Below are 18,642 nucleotides of genomic sequence, written 5' to 3'. Positions count from 1 at the left end.
TTTACCTTGTAAAAAAAGCCTTCAAAGCTTTTGGTAAGAGCAAGAGGGGAAATCTGCACAGTGGCAGTGCTGCCACGGGGCACCAGTGACACTTGTGGTCATTAGTGGTTCTCTGTTTCTGCAAGAGCTGGAGATCATGGAAATACAACTCACTGAGTTGGTGCCAGCCAATATCTTTTGTTTAGACCCATAATCCTTTCCTGAAGAAGGTTTTCATCTCACTTACGTGTAGTATCGTAAGTGCTCCTTAATAAAAAGGAATGGATTTGTTCTGCAAATCCCTGAGGTGCAGTTTGTGTATTTGATGGAAAGGGGCAGACTTCTGGAATGTTTTCAATGAACAAAGAGAAGGCACAGTTGGGATTGTGACGTTCACCTTTAAAAGTCCAGAGACTTGGCAGACAATTTTACCTTGTTGTTCCTAGGGGTGTCCTCTTCACAGCAGCTCAGTAAAATGGGAAATACATGTGGAAAGTCCCAAGTGCTTATCCAGATTGAGAAGCTCAGGAAACTGCAGATAATCAGTTTCACATCTTTTTCATGTAGTTTTTTTTTGGTTTTTTATGTAACTTCCTTGTCCTCAGATGTTTTTAGGAGAATTTGTGTTCTGTTTTGCCATTTATCTTGGAATAAGGTTCAGCTATTTCATCAGGACAGTTTGCACTTTGCGTGATGGAGCCTTTGGATAACATCAATTGTCTGGGTTTCGTTTGGGATTTGCTGAAACAGTTATTCCTGAATCTGGTTTTTTTAGCATCTCTAATACCAAGGACACTTGCAATCCAGGTTTCATAACTTGTGTCTGGTTTATCATGTGGGAGTTGCTTGTTGGATTGAGAGGTTGAGAATTTTGTTTTTTGCCAAAGGTTGGAATTGTTGTGGGTAAAAATGATTCCTTTGGTCAGCAGGTGAGTAACAGAGTCCAGTGCTGCCTCGTGCTGTTGTGTCACCATTTCAGGCTGTCCCCGCACGGCCCCAGCAGAGGCTTTCACCTCCTGCTCTGCAGACCCTCAGCTCTAAATTGATATTATTAAATCTGTGGCATAGAATCAGATTTTTTTTAGTTGCTTCTGCTGTTTCTGAAAGCCAGGATTTTGTGCAGAAAAGGAAAATTCTTCTGAAACCTGATTAAATTAGTCTGGAACCTGAAATCCTGCAAATCAAGGCTCAAAACTGGTGTAGATCTGGAAGTAGAGACTGGACCACCTGACACAACCAGAAAGCAGTTCTAATGCAATTATGATACAATTAATAATTGGAAATAAAGACAGTAATTGAAACAAATGAAGGAAGAGAACGGAAAGGAGCAGACAATGCTAGAAGAAGATTTCAGTTCTTTTTTCTGAACTTGGAAGGTTATGACTGCTTGGAGGCTACTGGCAGGGGTGGTGTTTGTGAGCCAGGACGACTCTTTGCTGACTCGGGTTGGATGTGAGTGTAGGATGCTTTCAGTGGTGCAGCTGGTGTTATTTAATAATTCTCCCAGCCCATCCATCACTTGTGAATCCAGCATTCTCCCTCCCGGATTCATGTGTTATCATTGTGTCAGTAAGGCAGCCTGAAAATGGCTGAAAACAGTGAAAATACCTAATTATTGTTCTTTGTGGAAAAGGAAGTTTTTAAATAGCTGTAGCACAAAGCAGCCTGAATACATTTATTTTCTGTGGCATTTTCAGGCACACACAGGATATTCTTTTCACTGAGTGTTTTTGTCTCCAGGATTTCAGGGCAATAAGGGAGAGGTTGTCAGCACCTAAACCAAGAATTCTTTGCTTTGTAGTTGCACGTGGAGTTAAAGAAGTGAATCTTGTGGTTTTCTTTGCAGGTGTGTTTTAACTGCTTGGCGTATCCTGGGAAGTTTTGGTGTTCCTGGGGGCTCTCACAGCCTGTTCTCCTCAGCTGTGAGAAACCAAGGAGCCAGAGAAGCTGCTCTGTCTGTTGGAGCATAGACACCAAGTTAACAGAGTGTTTATTTCTGCAGAAGGCTCACACTGGGAGCGTGGATGAAACATCCCTGAGATGGATGATAGCATGTTCCGCTTCTTTTGCTGGAAGACAATGAGCTAGTAGAGCAGGCAATAAGAAATTGAATTACATCCATGCGTTTAAAAAAGAGAGAGGAAAACAACAGCTCAGCTGAAGTTGAAAAAGGAGCAGTTTCTCCTCAGGAGCTCTGTGTTTGGAAGCACTTGGGCAGCTCTGTGCAGCAGGTGAATTACATCTCTGTGGGACACACGGAGCATCCCCTGGATCTGGGGTTTTCCTTGCAGGCTTTGTCTTAAGCTGCACCAGGGAAGTTTGGGTTAGATGTTAGAAAAAAGTTGTTTACAGAAAGGGAGATCAAGTTCTGGAGTGGCCTGCCTGGGAGGGATGGTGGAGTTACCATGGGTGTGTTTTACAAAGCCTGGATGTGGCACTGGGTGCCAGGGTTTGGTTGAGGTGTTGGGGCTGGGTTGGACTCCATCATCTTGAAAGTCTCTTCCAGCCTGGTGATTCTGTGAATTCTGGGAATTTTGGGACTGAGGAGATGGTGCAGTCCCCATCCCTGGCTGTGTTTAACAAAGCCTGGATGTGGCGCTGGGTGCCAGGGTTTAGTTGAGCTGTTTGGGCTGGGTTGGACTCGATGATCTTGACGTTCTCCTCCAGCCTGGTGGTTCTGTGGCTCTCAGGTGCTTCAGGAGCAGGCAGGTGCCCCGTGGGTGTCTCTCACAGCCTCTGGGGTTGGTGTTTGCAGTGCCAGCCCCACGGACCCCAGGACGTGCTGCCAGGGGGGTACCGCCTGCAGGCCCATCCTGGCAGGCTGTGCTCGTGCCCAGGCCCAGGCACATTTGCAGCTGCCATCTGCAGTGCAGCCCAGCGGGGCTGGCTGCCTCCCATCCCTGCCTGCGCTCGGCTGCGCATCCAGCGCGGCTCCGCTGCCTTGGCTCCCGCCGCTCGCTGCCCTTATTTGGTAACGCACAGCTCCCAGCTCTGCCTGCAAGGGGCTCTTTTACTGCTTTGGGGACTATTTTCCACTTTCATTTTTGATCTCTAAAGCCGTGGATTGTGTTTCAGCAGCGCTGCTGGCACAGCTTAACTCCTAAGTGCTGTCAGACTGGAATATTGTGCTTTTCAGAAGTGCTTGGCTCTTTTACTCTCTGCTTTGCTGCCGCACAGGCAATATATGGCAGCACTTGTGTTTACGGGGTATATACACCTTGTCAGCATAACCTGCTTATTAAAATGACTTCCAGAGTGCATCCTTCAGCGCTGGGATTGCGTTCTGGAGGCCAGGTTTTAATTAGCTGTATGATTTGTTGGCGTTTTCCGTGCTCTGTTCCCGGGAGGGGAAGCGGCGCCCAGCGCCGAGCGAGCTTGGACAGATTGAGCTGCATCACTTGCTGGGGCTCAGCAGAGCATCTCTGGGCCCCTGCCAGAGAGGATGGGGACTGTTTAAAGTGGAGGCAAGGGAGAGGCCTTCGGGAGGTGGAAGACTCAAGCCCAGCAACAGAAAGCAAGAATCAGACTTGCAGACTCAGAGCAGATGTGTGGGCAGGGGTGTTTTGCTGGGTTTGCAGCACAGCTGGGCAGGAGGACTCTGCTCTGCTCAGCTCCAGGGTGTTGTTTCCCAGAGTTAAGGCAGGCCTGGGTTTTTTGCAGTTATCTTTGCTTTATTAAGCCAGTTTCTGGAAGGCTGAGCATCTGTGGCAGCTCAAGGCTCCTGGGTGCTGCCCATGTCTGCCCACAGTGTTGGTCACAGCTGGCTGTGCTCTGTGAGCTCTGCAGAGGAGACATCAGCTCGGGAATTCACTCGGAATCTGTCAGACTGCTCTCAGTTGGCTCATCCAGAGAGGAGGAGGGTGGGCACGTGGCAGTGCGATAGGGAAGGATCCATGGTGTGGGAACTGTGGTTAGAAAAGAAAGTGTCAGTGCTGTGCTGTGACAAAAAGTGCAGTTGCTGCCTTGGAAAATACAGAAAAAGTAGCATTGCTAAAAACCAGTAATTATTTTTTCCAGTTTTTCTTTCTGGCAGAGACTCAAGTGAAGCTTCTTGTACTTCCAGAAAGGTATGAAAGAAAATCCAGGAGGGAAATGGGCAGGAAGGCCCTGACCAATCTTGCATCTTGGTAGCTGTGGAGAGGGAAAACTTCTCTTCTGCCGTGTCCATGTGGAGAGGGAAGCAAACCAAGGCAGGAATCTGTAAAAATGAATGGGTTAGATACAGAAATAGTGGAGTGCTGGAAGGGATCCCTTCAGGTGTTGTGCCAGGAATGGAGCTGATTCTGCCCTTGGCAGGGAGGGATGAGCTGAGGAATCTCTCCAGGGGCTCCCACCCCTGTGGACCTGCATTTGGAATTCTGCAGGAGGCAGTGCGCTGGCAGTTCAGGAGGGTGCAGAGGGAAAGAAACAAATAAAGCAATTCAGGCAAGGGATCCCAAGCGCTTCATTAGCTTAAGAAAAATTGAAGCACTAAATTCAGTTTTATTATTTCTTCCATTCTTCCAAGCAAGACCTCAATAATATTATCAAATATTTATTTAATCTCCCGACATCTTTTTTTGGCAATGCAGTTTTTCTTTAAGCCAAATCCATTTAAGAGCTGAAAATGGAGTTGCTTTATTGAAGAGCTGAAAAATTTGCCTTTTCTCTTGCGTGATGCTGTGGCGGTTCATTCCTTGAGAAACACACACGAAATGTTTTTAAATAGAAGTGACTTTTATTATGCTGTTCAGTCAGCTCTGTCTAATAGCAGAACAGTATTCTTTCCATGCTGGTCAACACTGACGCTTCCAGAGGGGGTTTGAAATTTGATCTTCCTTGTTCTTCCTGTGCTCAGGCTGTCCAAGCTTTCCCTGCCTCCTGCCCCCACTTCCTGCCCTGTTTTCAGCAGGAACTTTCATCTGGAAAAGCAGCAGCAAGTGAAGAAGCAAATGTGAGAGTGAAATCCAAGGGGTGAGCAGCCAAAATGAAATGAAATTCAGCCAGAAAATAAATATGCTTTGGCTTAGTGCCAGGGTGAGATGTAGACTGAAAAGACCCAAAGATTTTGAGGAGGGGATGTCACAGGGTTCCTGTCCTGAGAATTGTGTTGGTGTCTCACAGGGAGATTTGTCATGGGAACTGTTGAAATGGAGATTGGGAATGGCTTCCTGGTCAAGGATCCAGCTCCCAGGCTGGGACAAAGGCTGGAGCACAGCAATTTACTTAGAACTACTTCTGCAACCCCTGTGACATTATTTTGCTGAATTCCCTTCATATAAAGTACAAATCCTTCTCCTTCTGTGTAAAAATTGATTTTCAGCGCTTGTGAGAGAGAGAAAGGGATGGCAGTTCAATTTGTCCAGGTGATCTCCTGTTCAGGGCTTCTTGTCATGCTGGACCAGAGGTGGAGCTGAGGTAAGACAGAAACCCTCAGTGGGACCAGCAGCTTCCTTGGGATCCTGGTTAGCTCTCATTGATGTGTGCAGCTCTGAACCCCTCACTTGAGGTTTTCTCTCTCTTTTCCCCTCTCCTCAACATGGAAAGATTTTTTTCCTGACTTGGTTCTGTTATTAGCCACCATCAAAGAATTGATGATTTATAAAGAGATTATTCTAAAGCAGCTTCTCCTGGTTGAAGTTACCCATTGTGCCCATAAATGGGGCTGTACCTTAATGCTTCTCACTGTGTCCTTAGCAGCTTTCTGTGAGGGAATTTGCTCTGTTTTGCCATCTCAGATCTCTTGCAACCAGTGTTGCCCATGCAGGGACACGTTATCCATTGTGATGGCAAGGAGAGGAATGGTTTTAGGAATGGTTTTCTTGCTTTTTTACCCTGAGTGGATGTCAGATGGGATATGGTGTAGTTAAATCAGTGGGGTTTTGGGTTTTTTCCTTTCTGCTTGTGCTGCTCTCCCTTCTGGCTCTGTGTTTTCACCCAGCATCTTCCCTCAGTACCAGAGATAGAAAAAAAGCATCTGGTCTTTCCTGCAAATGTTTCCTTTTGGAACTGCCTGTATATCCAGTGTCTAAATATTTCTCTCTTTTCGAGTAGCAGTTTTCTTTTTGAAGGAGACCAAAGAGGTTACGTGTAGAAATAAAACAAACACTGCTATGTTCTGAACTCTTTGGGACACAAGGTGTTTACTTAAAGGTGCGTTTCTCAGGTCAGCTTTAGCAGACATTGATATTCAGAGTCCAGCTCTCAGGTGGATAATTTTTCTCTCTCTGAAATCTCTGCTCAGTCTTCTCCTTTTGCTTTGATACCTCAGCTCCAAGTTAATAACAATTACATTATTTCCTGTGTTGTTACAGCTTGAACAAATGAAGCAGCAATTCCCACTGGTAGAGCTTTGCATAAATGAATATAATACAAGAGGGTGGTTACCCTCGTGTCTTGCAGATAGGAGTTGAGGGTGGTTATTTTAACATAGAAATTAAAATATATTTAGATCACAAATCGTGCACGCTCTCAATTTAAATGTTGGTTGCAAGGGTGATTTTCCCCCCTTTATTCTGCTTTAAAAAGCAAAGTGTTGAAAGCCCTTGAAACACAAGATGCAGCAGCACAAAGCAGGGAGGTAACAGACGTCACCACAGCAGAAAGCACTAATAAATTCTGTCATGTAATTAGCTCAGGGTTTGAATCCTGAGTGATTGGGCTCTTTGCAGAGGGAGGGGATTGCTGTGGGGTCTTTGGGCCTGGGGTGGAATCCCTGAATGGGTTGGGTTGGGTAGGAAGGACCGTGTCAGGGACACCTTCCACTGTCCCAGGCTGCTCAGAGTCCCATCCAGCCTGGCCTTGGGCACTGCCAGGGATGCAGGGGCAGCCCCAGATTTCCCTGTTCCATACCAGGCCTGCTCATCTGCGTTCAGTGTCCTCTCCTGTGGAATGGCAGAACTGTTGGCAGCATGGCTGGGAATTCAGAGGAGTTCTTCCCCCAGGCTGAATGTGCAGGGCCCGGGTTTGGTTTCTTGCTGGGGTGGAGCTGTGGGTGGCTGGAGCTCCTTTGGGACCTCAAAACCCTGCTCTGATCCGAGCTTTGCTCCCAGCAAAGCTTCATCCCTAGAACTGAGAGTGAAAGGATGTCTTCTCATCACAAAGGGAGTCATTGCAGTAGGATCGGGTTCTTTTTTCTCCCTCCTCATGGAAATGCAGGAATGATTAATAATCAACACATTTCTGTAGCTGCTTTTGTTCTATATTCTTTGAGCCTCTTAGGCTGTCATCTATTAATTTCAAATCTCAGAGGGAACAAGTATAAAATAGAAGATGGAGTAATCCAAGGGTTTCTGAAAAGGTGAAACTTGTCTGTAGTTGAATATGTGCATTTTGTGTTATTCTCCAATCTCCTGTGTGAAGATACTGCATTTGAGCACAAGAGAGGTCTTAATTTTGTCTTTAAATAAACTCATCTTGTGGAGCATTACCATCCTTGTGAGTGTATTAAAGCTGTGCAATTTCATAAATACAAAGTCAACAACTTCTATTTACGGTATGTCCATCATTGCCAGCTACGTTACTTCTTCATTGCTGCTGTTCTTTCATATTTAAAGTAAAAAGAAAAGATACTATCAGTGTGTTTGTTCTCTCCTGTGAGCAGGCTTTGGCCTAGGGAAAATATCAGGTATCTAAGTATAGACAAGTCTGAAGAGAAAATGCTAAATTTCAGCAGGGAATTGCTGGTTTTCTTTTAATTTTAGTTTCGCTGTGCAAAAATGAGTTTGGTTTTTCCAAGTAATGAAGAAACAGCTGTGTTGGTGTTAAATATTCAGTGGATTTGTAAGTGACTTATTTAAAGATCTTCATCTTTATAAGATTTCCCTCATTTGAAAGCACCCTAAAGTATGGTTTTTGTGAGGGGGAGTAATTTCTCTTGGTTCTTACCTTTCTCCAGTTGGCATTTTGGAGAGTCTGGGTTTAAAACCCGAAATAACGACACACCTTTTTGTTGCCAGCAAAGTATTTGATTCCTGCTCTCTCCAACTGCAGAAAAGTTGGTGAGGGCCTTCTCCTAAGTGCTTAAAATAGGCAGTGGAGATTTGGAAAAAATGATGAGTGGTGGATTGCACAACCAGCCTGGCTGGAGCTGGAACTGCTTCCAGATCTTTCTGGAATGGGTGTGCTGGAGAAGGGCAGGGGAGGGAAATGGGCTGGGGCCCCCAAAACCGAGCTGGGCTCTGGCAGCAGCCGGGATGGGGCCACAAAAAAGAGAGAGGAGAGACTGCGAGGGCAAGGAGGGACAGGGAATGGCTCCCAGTGCCAGAGGGCAGGGATGGAGGGGAGATTGGGATTAATCCTTCCCTGGCAGGGTGAGCACAGGTGCCCACAGCAGCTGTGGCTGCCCTGGATCTCTGGCAGTGCCCAAGGCCAGGCTGCACACTGGGGCTGGAGCAGCTGGGACAGTGGGAGGGGTCCCTGCCATGGCAGGGGTGGCACTGGGGGGGCTCTGAGGTCCCTTCCAGTCCAAGACATTCCATGAACCTTTGCCGTTCTCTGAAAGGTGTTTGATGTTGTCCGGGGGAGCCTTGGGTGGCAGCAGTGTGTGCTCAGGAGCTTTCTGAGCTGTCCCACAGACCAAGAGTGGAACTGACACAGTGGCAACGCTTGATGCCCGAAACTGTGGGAGAAACTCTGAAGGGGAGACTGGAGTCACATGGAAATGTTTGACTTAGGCATTTCCAGGCAGTTTTGTGTGAAAGAAGGTGGTGATGTCTTGGGTGGGCTCTGAAATACTCAACTCCATTCTCCTGTCATTTCAGCCTCTCTGGCCCTTTTGCAAATTTGCAATTTTGGAGAAGTCTTTCATTATATTTTTGAGTAATCTTATTAATGCACTACCTAAATGTGACTTAAAATCATATGTGGTGGAATCCATGGTAAGAAAAAGCTGTGTTTGTTGGGTTTTTCATTGTGCTGTGAAAGCAAAAGTTGGGCATTTGAGATGTGACTTTGGGCTTGGATTGGAGGGAAGGGTTGGAAGTTTGGAATCTGCTGGGATGGGAAGGAGCAGAGTCTAGTCAAGAAGAGAGAGAAGATAGAAGAGCAAATGACAAGCATGAGATGGAAGGAATGGCAGTTGGAATAACGTTGCTGGCAAGTTTCCCTCTGCCTTGAACCCCAAAATACTTGGGAACACGGGGGTTTCTACCCTTCCCAGGATCCTTGCTTTGCCAACTCCTCTGTGCTGCCGGTGCACGCAGAGGGTAACCAATCCCTGCTGTGATATTTCGGGAGCTGCAGGTGGCAGAGGCCCACGTGGGCTGTGAGTGTCCCACCAGTGAGAGCACTCATCCCTCACGTGGTGCAGCCTCGCTTTATTCCGTGCAGAGCGGTCGCTGAGGGAGGAGCAGGATTTAGCTGGGAAGAGCTGAAATGCACATTTAATGTGTGCCCATGGAGCATGCCTCATCCTGAAGGGCTAGTGTAGGATTAAGCAATCCTTTTTTCCTGTAGGGCCTTTGTTGGGTGCTCAGGCTTGATGTATCATCATTTCATCAACAGTGACGTAGTATTTTATTTTTATACTACCTCATTGTGCAATTCTGCCATTTTTCACTGTGTATCATGAAGATCTGAAAGGAAAATGCATTCCTTCCTGGTTAATATGCAACAAACAGTCTATAAAAAGATGTCGTTACTGTGCAGTAATTGCTTTATTTATCACCTTTTCTATGTGGCTCAAGCTGCTCGAATCACTGAGCGGAGCAGGGAGCTGATGCTTTGGGCTCCTTTGGCTTCACTTTTAAGTTTTGGCTTTGGGTTTTTGGCTCCTGTTGTAGAACTAGACCTAAATTCCATAAGGATGGTGTCTGACAAGCACGGGTTTATCTTGCAGAGTCATCAGGACTGCGGGTTACAGATCAATGACCACGATGGTGCTCAGCCAGCACATCCTTGACTTTGTAAACATCCCAGGCAGAGGGGTCTGGAGAGCTAAAACTCTTCTGGCCAGAGAGTTCATGTAGTTTGACCTGTGGCGAAATACATTTGGTGGCCATATGAAGGTGAATAAGGCAAAGTTGAACTTCTCAGCCGCTTCAGAAATAGATTTCATAGAATAAATACTAGTAAAGAAATCTATTGGGTGCTTTTCATTGTTTGTTTCAGATCTGTAGCTTTGTTACTAGGGAGAAAACCTAAGGAAAACATGTTATGCCTTCCCTTCCTGCACTGGACAAGGTCAAAGTCTTGTAGCCCTCTCTGGGTGCTTCAGGCAGGAGAGGGGTTACTTGCAGTTAACAGTTTGGAAGTTTAGCCTAACTTGACAACTTTCTTGACTGAAAAAAGGATGGAAAGAAGTGCACTGTGACTAAATCTAGCATACAATTAATTCTTCTCTGCAGTTCTGTGTGTTAATTGCTGTCATTGTGTGAACTGATGGTTTAAGCAAAAATAGAAAATTTTATAACTGGTGTGTTGCTTACAATGCAGAGCCTTAGCTCCAAGTGCCAGCCCGCAGTGGCTTTTTGAATCTCTGCTGTGCTGTCAATCTCTGTGAATCATCCTGGTGGAAATGGAAAAAAGGGTGAGGAGCAAACCTGGGAAGTGTGGTTTGCACTTTTCCTGGTGCTCCAGCAGCCCCAGGGTGGCAGTGGGGATAAGTGGAGCTGAGTGTTTGTGCAGAGAGGCAGCTCAGTGTCCCTCCTCGTGCCTTGAGCTCTGTCCTTCCCCAGGGTCACTGTCAGAGGGCCCCAGTGCCGTGCCCAGCTCCTGCTGGATCTGTTTTTGGGGTCCTGGGCTGGTAAACCAGGGTGGATTGGGATCATCTTTAAGGTCCTTCCAACCCAAACCATTATGGGATTCTTTGCCCTTCTGTGAAAGGTGTTTGGTGTTGTCTGGTGTGCTCTGGGGATGGATTGGACGAAAGGCATGAGGAGAGTGACAGTGTCCATCTCAAACAGCATCCAGAGGTGGAATTACCAAGGTCTGTCTCAGCCCCTTCAGCAACTCCAGCCTGTGGCAGAGCTGCCATGACCTGTGTCCAGCATGGGGTGTCTCCCTTTCTGCTTGATGTGCATCCAGAGTGTCCATGAACAAGCAGCTCTGCTTTTCAGGCACTGAGGATAAACCCCAGGTGGGTTTCTCCTCACCTTGCTGCTCCCCAAATTGTGGTGCTGGTCCATGGGGATGCACCGGGAACCTGGACAAAGGCTGTGTGAACGAGGAGCCTGGAGCCTGACATCCACTCTGCTGCCAGAGAGGCTGGGAACAGCCTCCCGGCTCTTCTGGCACTTTGTTTGAACTTCTGAGCTGCTACTTTAGGCGCTGCCTTTGAATAGCTGAATTTATTTTTTTGCGTGTTCCGTTGCTTGGCGACGACAGGAGGAAAAACAGTCACTGCAGCTCATGTGGGTTTATTACTGATAAGCTAGCATCTCTGATACAGAAATGTATTTTTAATAAGACTAATGAGCTGTGATTCCTGGCTTTAGCCAGGCAGAATGTTAAATAAACTGTGTTGCTGCACTGGGTATAGAACCTGACACCCTGAGGGGTTTGATGTTACCTCAAGCCATGCCTTGAATGCCTGTGCTTGTGCAGGCTGTTGTTTGAGGGTATTTTATGCTGCTGCCACTTCATTAGGTGAGGACTTGCTCCTATTTTTTTGCCCAGTTTTCCCTATCAATAGAAAGGATTTAAGAACTAAACTGACAACAGCAGTGAAAAAATCCAAAGCAAAAAGCCCCCAGCCTGGCAGAGGTTACCTGCTGAGGTACAAAAACTCCAAGCTGAAAGTGCAGAACCCGAGTCTGCTTGCCTGGGAAAGCACTGGAACGTGTTCCCATTTTAGTCTGGTACTGTTTTTGACTGGGACAAGTTATAAATTTTCTGCTCTTGCATCAGATGTTGGCAGCAGCAGTTAGTTTTTATCGTGCACGGGGCGACATTCCTGTTGCTCAGAAAAGCGTTCGTCTGATCAGGAGCTTTTTGGAATTTGTTTATAAAGCTTTCCTTGCTGCTGGAATAGTTGGAGAGCGTTAGCAGCAGGAATGCAGATGCTGATGAGAGGCTGAAGCTGTGTTTGTTGCCTGTTTTTTTAGATTGCCTGTTCAAGCTGTGTCCCATGAACCGCTACTCGGCGCAGAAGCAGTTCTGGAAGGCAGCAAAGCCCGGGGCCAACAGCACCACGGATGCTGTGCTGCTCAACAAACTGCATGTGAGTATCCCTCTGCAGGGCCCTCCTCACACCCAGCCTGCTCCAGACAAGCATTTCCAGCTTGGCACACTTACGGAGGAGACACTGAGCGTATGTAGAAATAAATCAGCGTGTGAGATTCCTTTGGAGATGTTCAGTCCAAGTCTTCAATCCTCTGATTTATGGCACAATCAGAGAATAAGCTGAGTTGGGAGGGGCCCACAGGGATCATCCCAGCTCCTGGCCCTGCACAGGCACCCCAGCAATCCCACCCTGTCCCCAAAGTGCTGTCCAATGCTCTGGCAGCCTCGGGGCTGTGCCCATTCCCTAGGGTGCCTGGGCAGTGCCCAGCACTCTCTGGGGATGAACCTTTCCCTAAAATCCAACCAAACCTGCCCTGGCACAGCTCCAGCTGTTCCCTGGGTTCTGTCTGAGTCACAGGAAGTGGACAGAACCCTGTCCTGTTCCTGCTCAAGGTCTGTGTCCCCCAGTGCTGTGCCCGTGATACTGGGGTAGCCCTGGGAGCTCTTGTCTTTAACCTGTGGTAGAGTTAATGGTACTCCAGGGGAGCCTTTTGGGTGTTAAAGGTATGAAAAAGGGACCCTTGAAAGAATTGCTCAGAGGATTCTCAGGCCCTGCATCCCAGCATGGGAAACCAGGAGCTGATGGGCTGATCAATCTATTGGGACTGCTCAAACAAACATTGCTGCTGTTGATGTATGGGAAGGTTGATGGGTAATTATGAGTAATTATGAGGCCAGGCAGCCTCTCCTTCCTTATTAGCTTGCAGTATTTAATATTTTCTGGGTAAAATGTTGACATTCAGCAGCTGAAAACTCAGTAAGGCAGTTGATTGCTGTTTTTAGAGCTCCTATATAAAAAAAAAGCCAACTTAACTTAAATACCATCTGTTGACTTTAGAGTTAAATAAACTCAGTGTTTATGTTAAAATTACATAGCTGGAGTACTTCATGTCAAAATTACAATTCTGAATATTTTTAGGTTCTTTGAGCCTATATTAAGCTCATTGTAGCCTGGAATACGAAATGGCCCTGTAGGAGAGTGTCACTTGCTGATTGCCATATGGCTGCCTCACTCTGCACTTCACAAAGACCCACTGGTGGACTCCTTCTGCTTCAAGAAATGTATTTATAACCCACAAGTATCAGCTTGGCAGGGACAAAGCTATTTTGGTAGCACAAAGCTCCCTCACCTGGGCCGTGCTTCTCATGTTGATAAGGGAAGGGAAGGGGGCTGTGGCAGCAGGTTTAGGGTGAGGGGGGTTCTGGGTTTGGCTGCTTGGTGCATCAGGAAAAGGGAGAGTTCATGGATTTGCACAGAAATTAGAGTCTAAATACTTCAACATGTAAAGGAAAAGGCTTTGGCATTGCCCTGGATTACATTCTCATTGGAGTTGTCTCTCTTTCCCTGAGTACATCCCAGAGTGGGTGTTTGGGACTTGTCCCTGCTCATCTGACACTTGACCCTTTTGTGCCACGGTCCTGGAAATGCAGGATGGGGTATTTCCAGGATGAGATTCTTCTAGGATGGGGTATTTCCAGGATGAGATTCTTCTAGGATGGGGTTTTTCCAGGATGAGATTCTTCTAGGATGGGATTTTTCCAGCATTAGCCCGAGCCCAGTAATGCTTGCGCAGCAATGTCCCACCAAGACCTGCTTGATTTGGAGGAAGGGTTTGAGTGCCTTACAGTTTTATTGGGGTTTATTCAACCTGCATCACTTGGATGTGAACTCTGATGGGCTGGATCAGGTCTGGGGCTTGAAAATAACTGTGTCCCGTGGACATCTCTATATCAGAACTTCCTCCTGCCAGTCCTGTGTGTCCATGTGCCGCCCTTGCCACTTGCTGGCACATGGAGAGCTCTGAACCCCTGTGCTCGCAGCTGTGAGCTCTGCCCAGGATGAGATTTCTTTATCAGAGCATTGCATTTCCAGCGCAGCTGATGATGCAAGATGTCTTCATCATCATCACTTGCCTTTTTTGGCTTCTGTTTGTCTGCTGGTGGAATTTATTGTCTGCCATGGAGCGCTCCATGCTGAGGTCAGGTTATTTTAAGTTAATGCCATTTAAGGGATTTCAAATCTGGGACACTTGTCTCTCTCTGTGGTCGCAGCATCTGAGCTGCTTGAGGAGCTGACATCTAGTGGCCAGAAAAGTGGTTTTCCTGGAGTGACTGTCAGGTCTGGGGAGAGCTTTTGGAGTACATCCTAAGTCCTAGTTGTGCTTTCACAGAAAAAAATTGGTTTTTGTATTGATAATAAATGTGGCACCCAGTGTGGCAGGGCAGTCCTGGCTGTGGTTGCTGTTGTCTGGGAGGGCTCTGGTGTCTTGAAGAAACCTTTTCTTGACAGAATACTTGCAAATCAAGCAAAAAAGTTGTATTTTAGTACTACAGAGGAAGCTGGTGTTGCATTGCATGACTGAATAAAATTTTGGATTTGAAAGAGCAGCTGTATCTCAGGTTCTCCTGGAGTAAGAAGCCAGTTGTCATACCTAGCACAGCCTCTGAAAACAGCACATTTTGAGTGAGCTGGATCTGGTGAAATTCTCTAACAGTGTGCAAACATCTGCTCCTTTGTCCTGGTACTTCACCTCAACTATGGGCACTTTTCTTGTTCAAGAGAAGCCTGGACCCACCACAGTCCTTGAGACCTCAGAACTAAACCATAATCCTTGATCCTCAGCCTCCTAAAAAGTCCAATTTTCAATTGCTCTCCGCCTCCAGATAGCAGTTAAAGCAAATACAGATTTATGTTTTTAATTCAAAACATCGTCTTTCCTCTGAAGTGAAGAAGTTCTTTACCAAATGAAATTGTTTAAAAACAGCTTGGGCCAAATAGCTCACTTTTAAAACAGCAATGGCAAGAGGCTCGTTTTTAATTATTAATTGGGGCTTTGTGTCCTTATAATAATTCAGCAACGGGGGGGGCACTGGAGTCTCCAGAGAAACACAGCCTGGAGGGCAGCTGGAGCCTGTGTTGGCAAAGGAAAATAAAGAATCAGCATTGGGGTTCTTTCATTCAATTTGTGTAGAAGTCAGTAGAAGGGAAAGTAGAATTCCTGGCTGGAGTTGTTACCCCTCCCTTTTTCACCTTTCCCTCCCTAGGTATCTGCCTTCTATCTTGTCTGAGCTTTTCAGCTCATGCTTTATTCCAGAATTTTGTCCAATTGTACCCAAATTACAGGTTACTTAAATGATGTGTGTCTGTCTCCCCAAACAGTTGAAAAAGGGAATTGGAAATTACACTGTTGGAAGCTGGAAAAAGAGGAAATTAGGCTCTTTCAGATGCTTGCTGTTTTTCCAGTCCTTTGAAATAATCTTGAAGAAAAGGGAGTTTTGTAAAACCTCCTTTTTAAAACACTCAGCAATTGAACTGTTCTCCTTTAATTTCAGCATGCAGCTGATTTGGAAAAGAAACAGAATGAAACTGAAAACAGAAAACTGCTGGGAACAGTCATCCAGTATGGGAATGTCATCCAGGTAGGCTGTGAACATCTTTGCAAGCTGGAGAGGATTTAGTTGAAAATTCCCTGCTCAGTGGACTTCAGATTGCTGGAATTGATGATCAAGAGCCTGTAGTTTTGCCAGGGTTCACTGTGCTCTGAAGTGGGATCCTGGGTGTTACGTCTGTGTTTTATAAGTGTTTTATTATGGGTTATTTGTGCTTGGTTTTGAGGTCACCATTGATTGTTTTCTTCAGAAATCCTTGTTAGAGCCCTCATTAGAGTTGTTGGGAGGTGGCACATGTACAACACCAAATATCCTCTCACAGTGAAATGTTGACACTTAAATCATAAACTGGCACAGAGAAAGAAAATCAATAGGAATAGTTATATTTTGTTGTTAGATGAGACCAAGCAAGGCAAGAGAAGAGTAGCTTTGTCTCTTACTAGGAAGAGCCACTTAGTCCCCAGCATTTCACAAGTTTTGGTCGTGGGTTTTTATGAACAAGTTGTTCTAAGTGATGAGGGCACCTCCATGTGTTTATCCCAGCTGGGCAGGGGACAGTTGGATTACCTGAAGTGCTTTGTGCTGTGTGTGAGTGTGAGTGGAGCTGTGCCTGGTCCATCAGTGTTTGCCCAGATTTCAGTGTGTTCCCTGTGTAGCGCTGCAGTTGTGTCGTGCACGCTCGGGTTATTGAGGGGAGGAACAGGAGCATTCTTAGAACTGAACTCTGATTCTTATTCTAGCTGCTTCACTTAAAAAGTAACAAATACTTAACAGTAAATAAGAGGCTTCCAGCTCTGCTAGAGAAGAATGCAATGAGGGTGACCTTGGATGAAGCTGGAAATGAAGGCTCCTGGTTCTACATCCAGCCCTTCTACAAGCTGCGCTCCATCGGGGACAGTGTAAGTGCTGGGAGCAGGCTGCTCACACATCCCTGGGGCTCAGCCTGCACTTGGGAGGCCTGCCTTGCAATTAATGCAATGCACACATCTCCCAGGGCGTGATGGTGCAGGAACAACCTTTTTGCTATGCTGTCATGAGGGGGAGGAAAATTGCTATGGTAACTTGTATTTTGGAAACGTGGCATGATCTAACATTGGAGGGAATAAGGGACCTAATTAGGCTGGCCTTGCACAATTCCTGCTCAATTCAAAATGGTAGGAAGTGTTGAGCTCCTTCAGGAGGTTGGGAAGGAATAATTAGCATCTTGGTTTTCAGTGTTGTCAGCTTGGAATCAAAATTCGTCATCACTTTGGATGTGAGGAGTGAGGTAATAAGGAAGTGAAATGCTCCCGCTCATGGGAAATTTTTAAATGCATTGCCGTTTTAATCCCCTCTTTTGCAACATCTGAGTCACTTGGGTATGGAATCTTCCTAAAACCAGGAGGTCATGAACTTCAGTGTGCTCTGGGGTTCAGGCCAGGTATATTTGGCAAGTAACATGGTGAATTTATCAATCAGCCATCATTTATCCTGTAGCCCCATCTGTACCAGAGCTCAGTCTGCTTTGTCTGCAAGGCTCTGAGTCCAGTAGCATAGGGGTTTTTGCCTCAGTCACTGAGTTTGGTGAGCTAAATTCTGAACCAGACAGAATCCTGGTGGAACACTCAGACTGCCATCTCTCCAGACTGCAGAAAGGTGATTTCCTCCCATAGTTCCCATTAAAAAAATAAAAAAGTTAGAAAAAGAGCTTTCTCAGGGTGCAAATTTGTCTGATGCTGCACTTCTCTACAGGTTGTCATTGGAGACAAAGTAGTCCTGAATCCTGTCAATGCTGGCCAGCCTCTCCATGCCAGTAGCCATCAGCTTGTGGATAATCCAGGGTGCAATGAGGTAAGGGGACTCTGGCACAGCTGGAGCAGCTGTAAAACCTCTCTGTGCTTCAGCTTAGCTCTTTCTACGTGGTTTGGAATTCAGCAAGCTGGTTGGTACCCGTGGCACTGCTTATTAGGAGTGGTTATCCTGGTAACCAGTGACTTAAAGGAGGAGTTTTGAAACTCTACTTTCTCTTGGGAGCTGGCAGAGGTTTGGGTTTGATCTCTTTTGCATGACTAGCTAAAAGCAAGTTGTTCTTTCAAAATCAGGAGTTGTGGCACAGTGATGTGCCCCGTATTAATCACTGGGAAGAAATTTAAATCTACCAGCACAGATGTGTAACAAGTGCGTTCCAAGCAAGTCAGCTCTGTTCTGGAGCAGATACAGAAAAGACTTCCCTTCTCCAGAGCAGTGCAGCCAGGCTTGCAGTGTTCTGGTGAAAATTGCCTAGAAAGTCAGACAGTGGCTCATGGCAGGACCTTGTGCAGGCACAGCACAGTGGGACTGAGGGTCTCCTCCTCCTTCCAGGTGAACTCGGTGAACTGCAACACCAGCTGGAAAATCGTGCTCTTCATGAAATGGAGCGACAACAAGGACGACATCCTCAAAGGGGTGAGAGGCAGGGCTGTGCCTGGCTGCAGCTGGGGCCCTGCTGGGCCCTGCCCCTGCTGAGGCTGCTCTTTGGCAGGGCGACGTGGTGAGGCTGTTCCACGCCGAGCAGGAGAAGTTCCTGACGTGTGACGAGCACAGGAAGAAGCAGCACGTGTTCCTCAGGACCACGGGCAGGCAGTCGGCCACGTCTGCCACCAGCTCCAAAGCCCTGTGGGAGGTGGAGGTGAGCACTGCGCCCAGCCTGGGGCTGCCTTGCTGGGAACAATTCCTCCTTCTGTTTAAAACACTCTGCATTTCTCGCTTTGGGTAAAATTTTCCTGGTGTTAGCAGTTGAAATTAGAATTCCTTCACTTGCTTTCTGTGCACAGTCACAGTGGAGCTCTGCTCTCTGATGGTGCAGCGCAGAGCTCTCGTTCAGGTGCTTTACAGTTCAGGAAAAGGGCACAGAGAAACATCAATGAAGTCATTTTCTTACCAGTCACTGAAGTTTAACAACAGCCTATAATTTCCAGTGTCCTGCTGAGTGTACTGAAGGCTCTATTTTTGGTGTGGAATAATGTGATTGTGTATAGCCTCATCTGATGGGAGGCTGCAGCCCCTTGCTAGCCTGTCTGAGCTGGCTTTTTACATTCACTTGGCTTTTAAACA

The 18,642-nt window shown here is 46.6% G+C and overlaps 1 protein-coding gene across 4 annotated transcripts in view; it reads left to right on the top strand.

Annotated features, from left to right (window-relative positions):
* Positions 1–18,642, top strand: part of ITPR1 (inositol 1,4,5-trisphosphate receptor type 1) — a 159,128-nt gene that overhangs the window by 33,826 nt on the left and 106,660 nt on the right. For all 4 annotated transcript variants that reach the window (XM_059479817.1, XM_059479818.1, XM_059479816.1 and 1 more), the window contains 6 exons: positions 12,003–12,118; positions 15,514–15,600; positions 16,311–16,469; positions 17,302–17,400; positions 17,911–17,994; positions 18,071–18,217. In XM_059479817.1, coding sequence (XP_059335800.1) covers positions 12,003–12,118; positions 15,514–15,600; positions 16,311–16,469; positions 17,302–17,400; positions 17,911–17,994; positions 18,071–18,217 — 692 coding nt within the window. The remainder of the gene's footprint in view (positions 1–12,002; positions 12,119–15,513; positions 15,601–16,310; positions 16,470–17,301; positions 17,401–17,910; positions 17,995–18,070; positions 18,218–18,642) is intronic.

This window comes from Ammospiza nelsoni, chromosome 11, assembly GCF_027579445.1.
Source record: "Ammospiza nelsoni isolate bAmmNel1 chromosome 11, bAmmNel1.pri, whole genome shotgun sequence".
Classification (NCBI taxonomy): domain Eukaryota; kingdom Metazoa; phylum Chordata; class Aves; order Passeriformes; family Passerellidae; genus Ammospiza; species Ammospiza nelsoni.
Note: the sequence above shows the minus strand (reverse complement) of the source record. Positions and strands in the feature narration are given on the sequence as shown.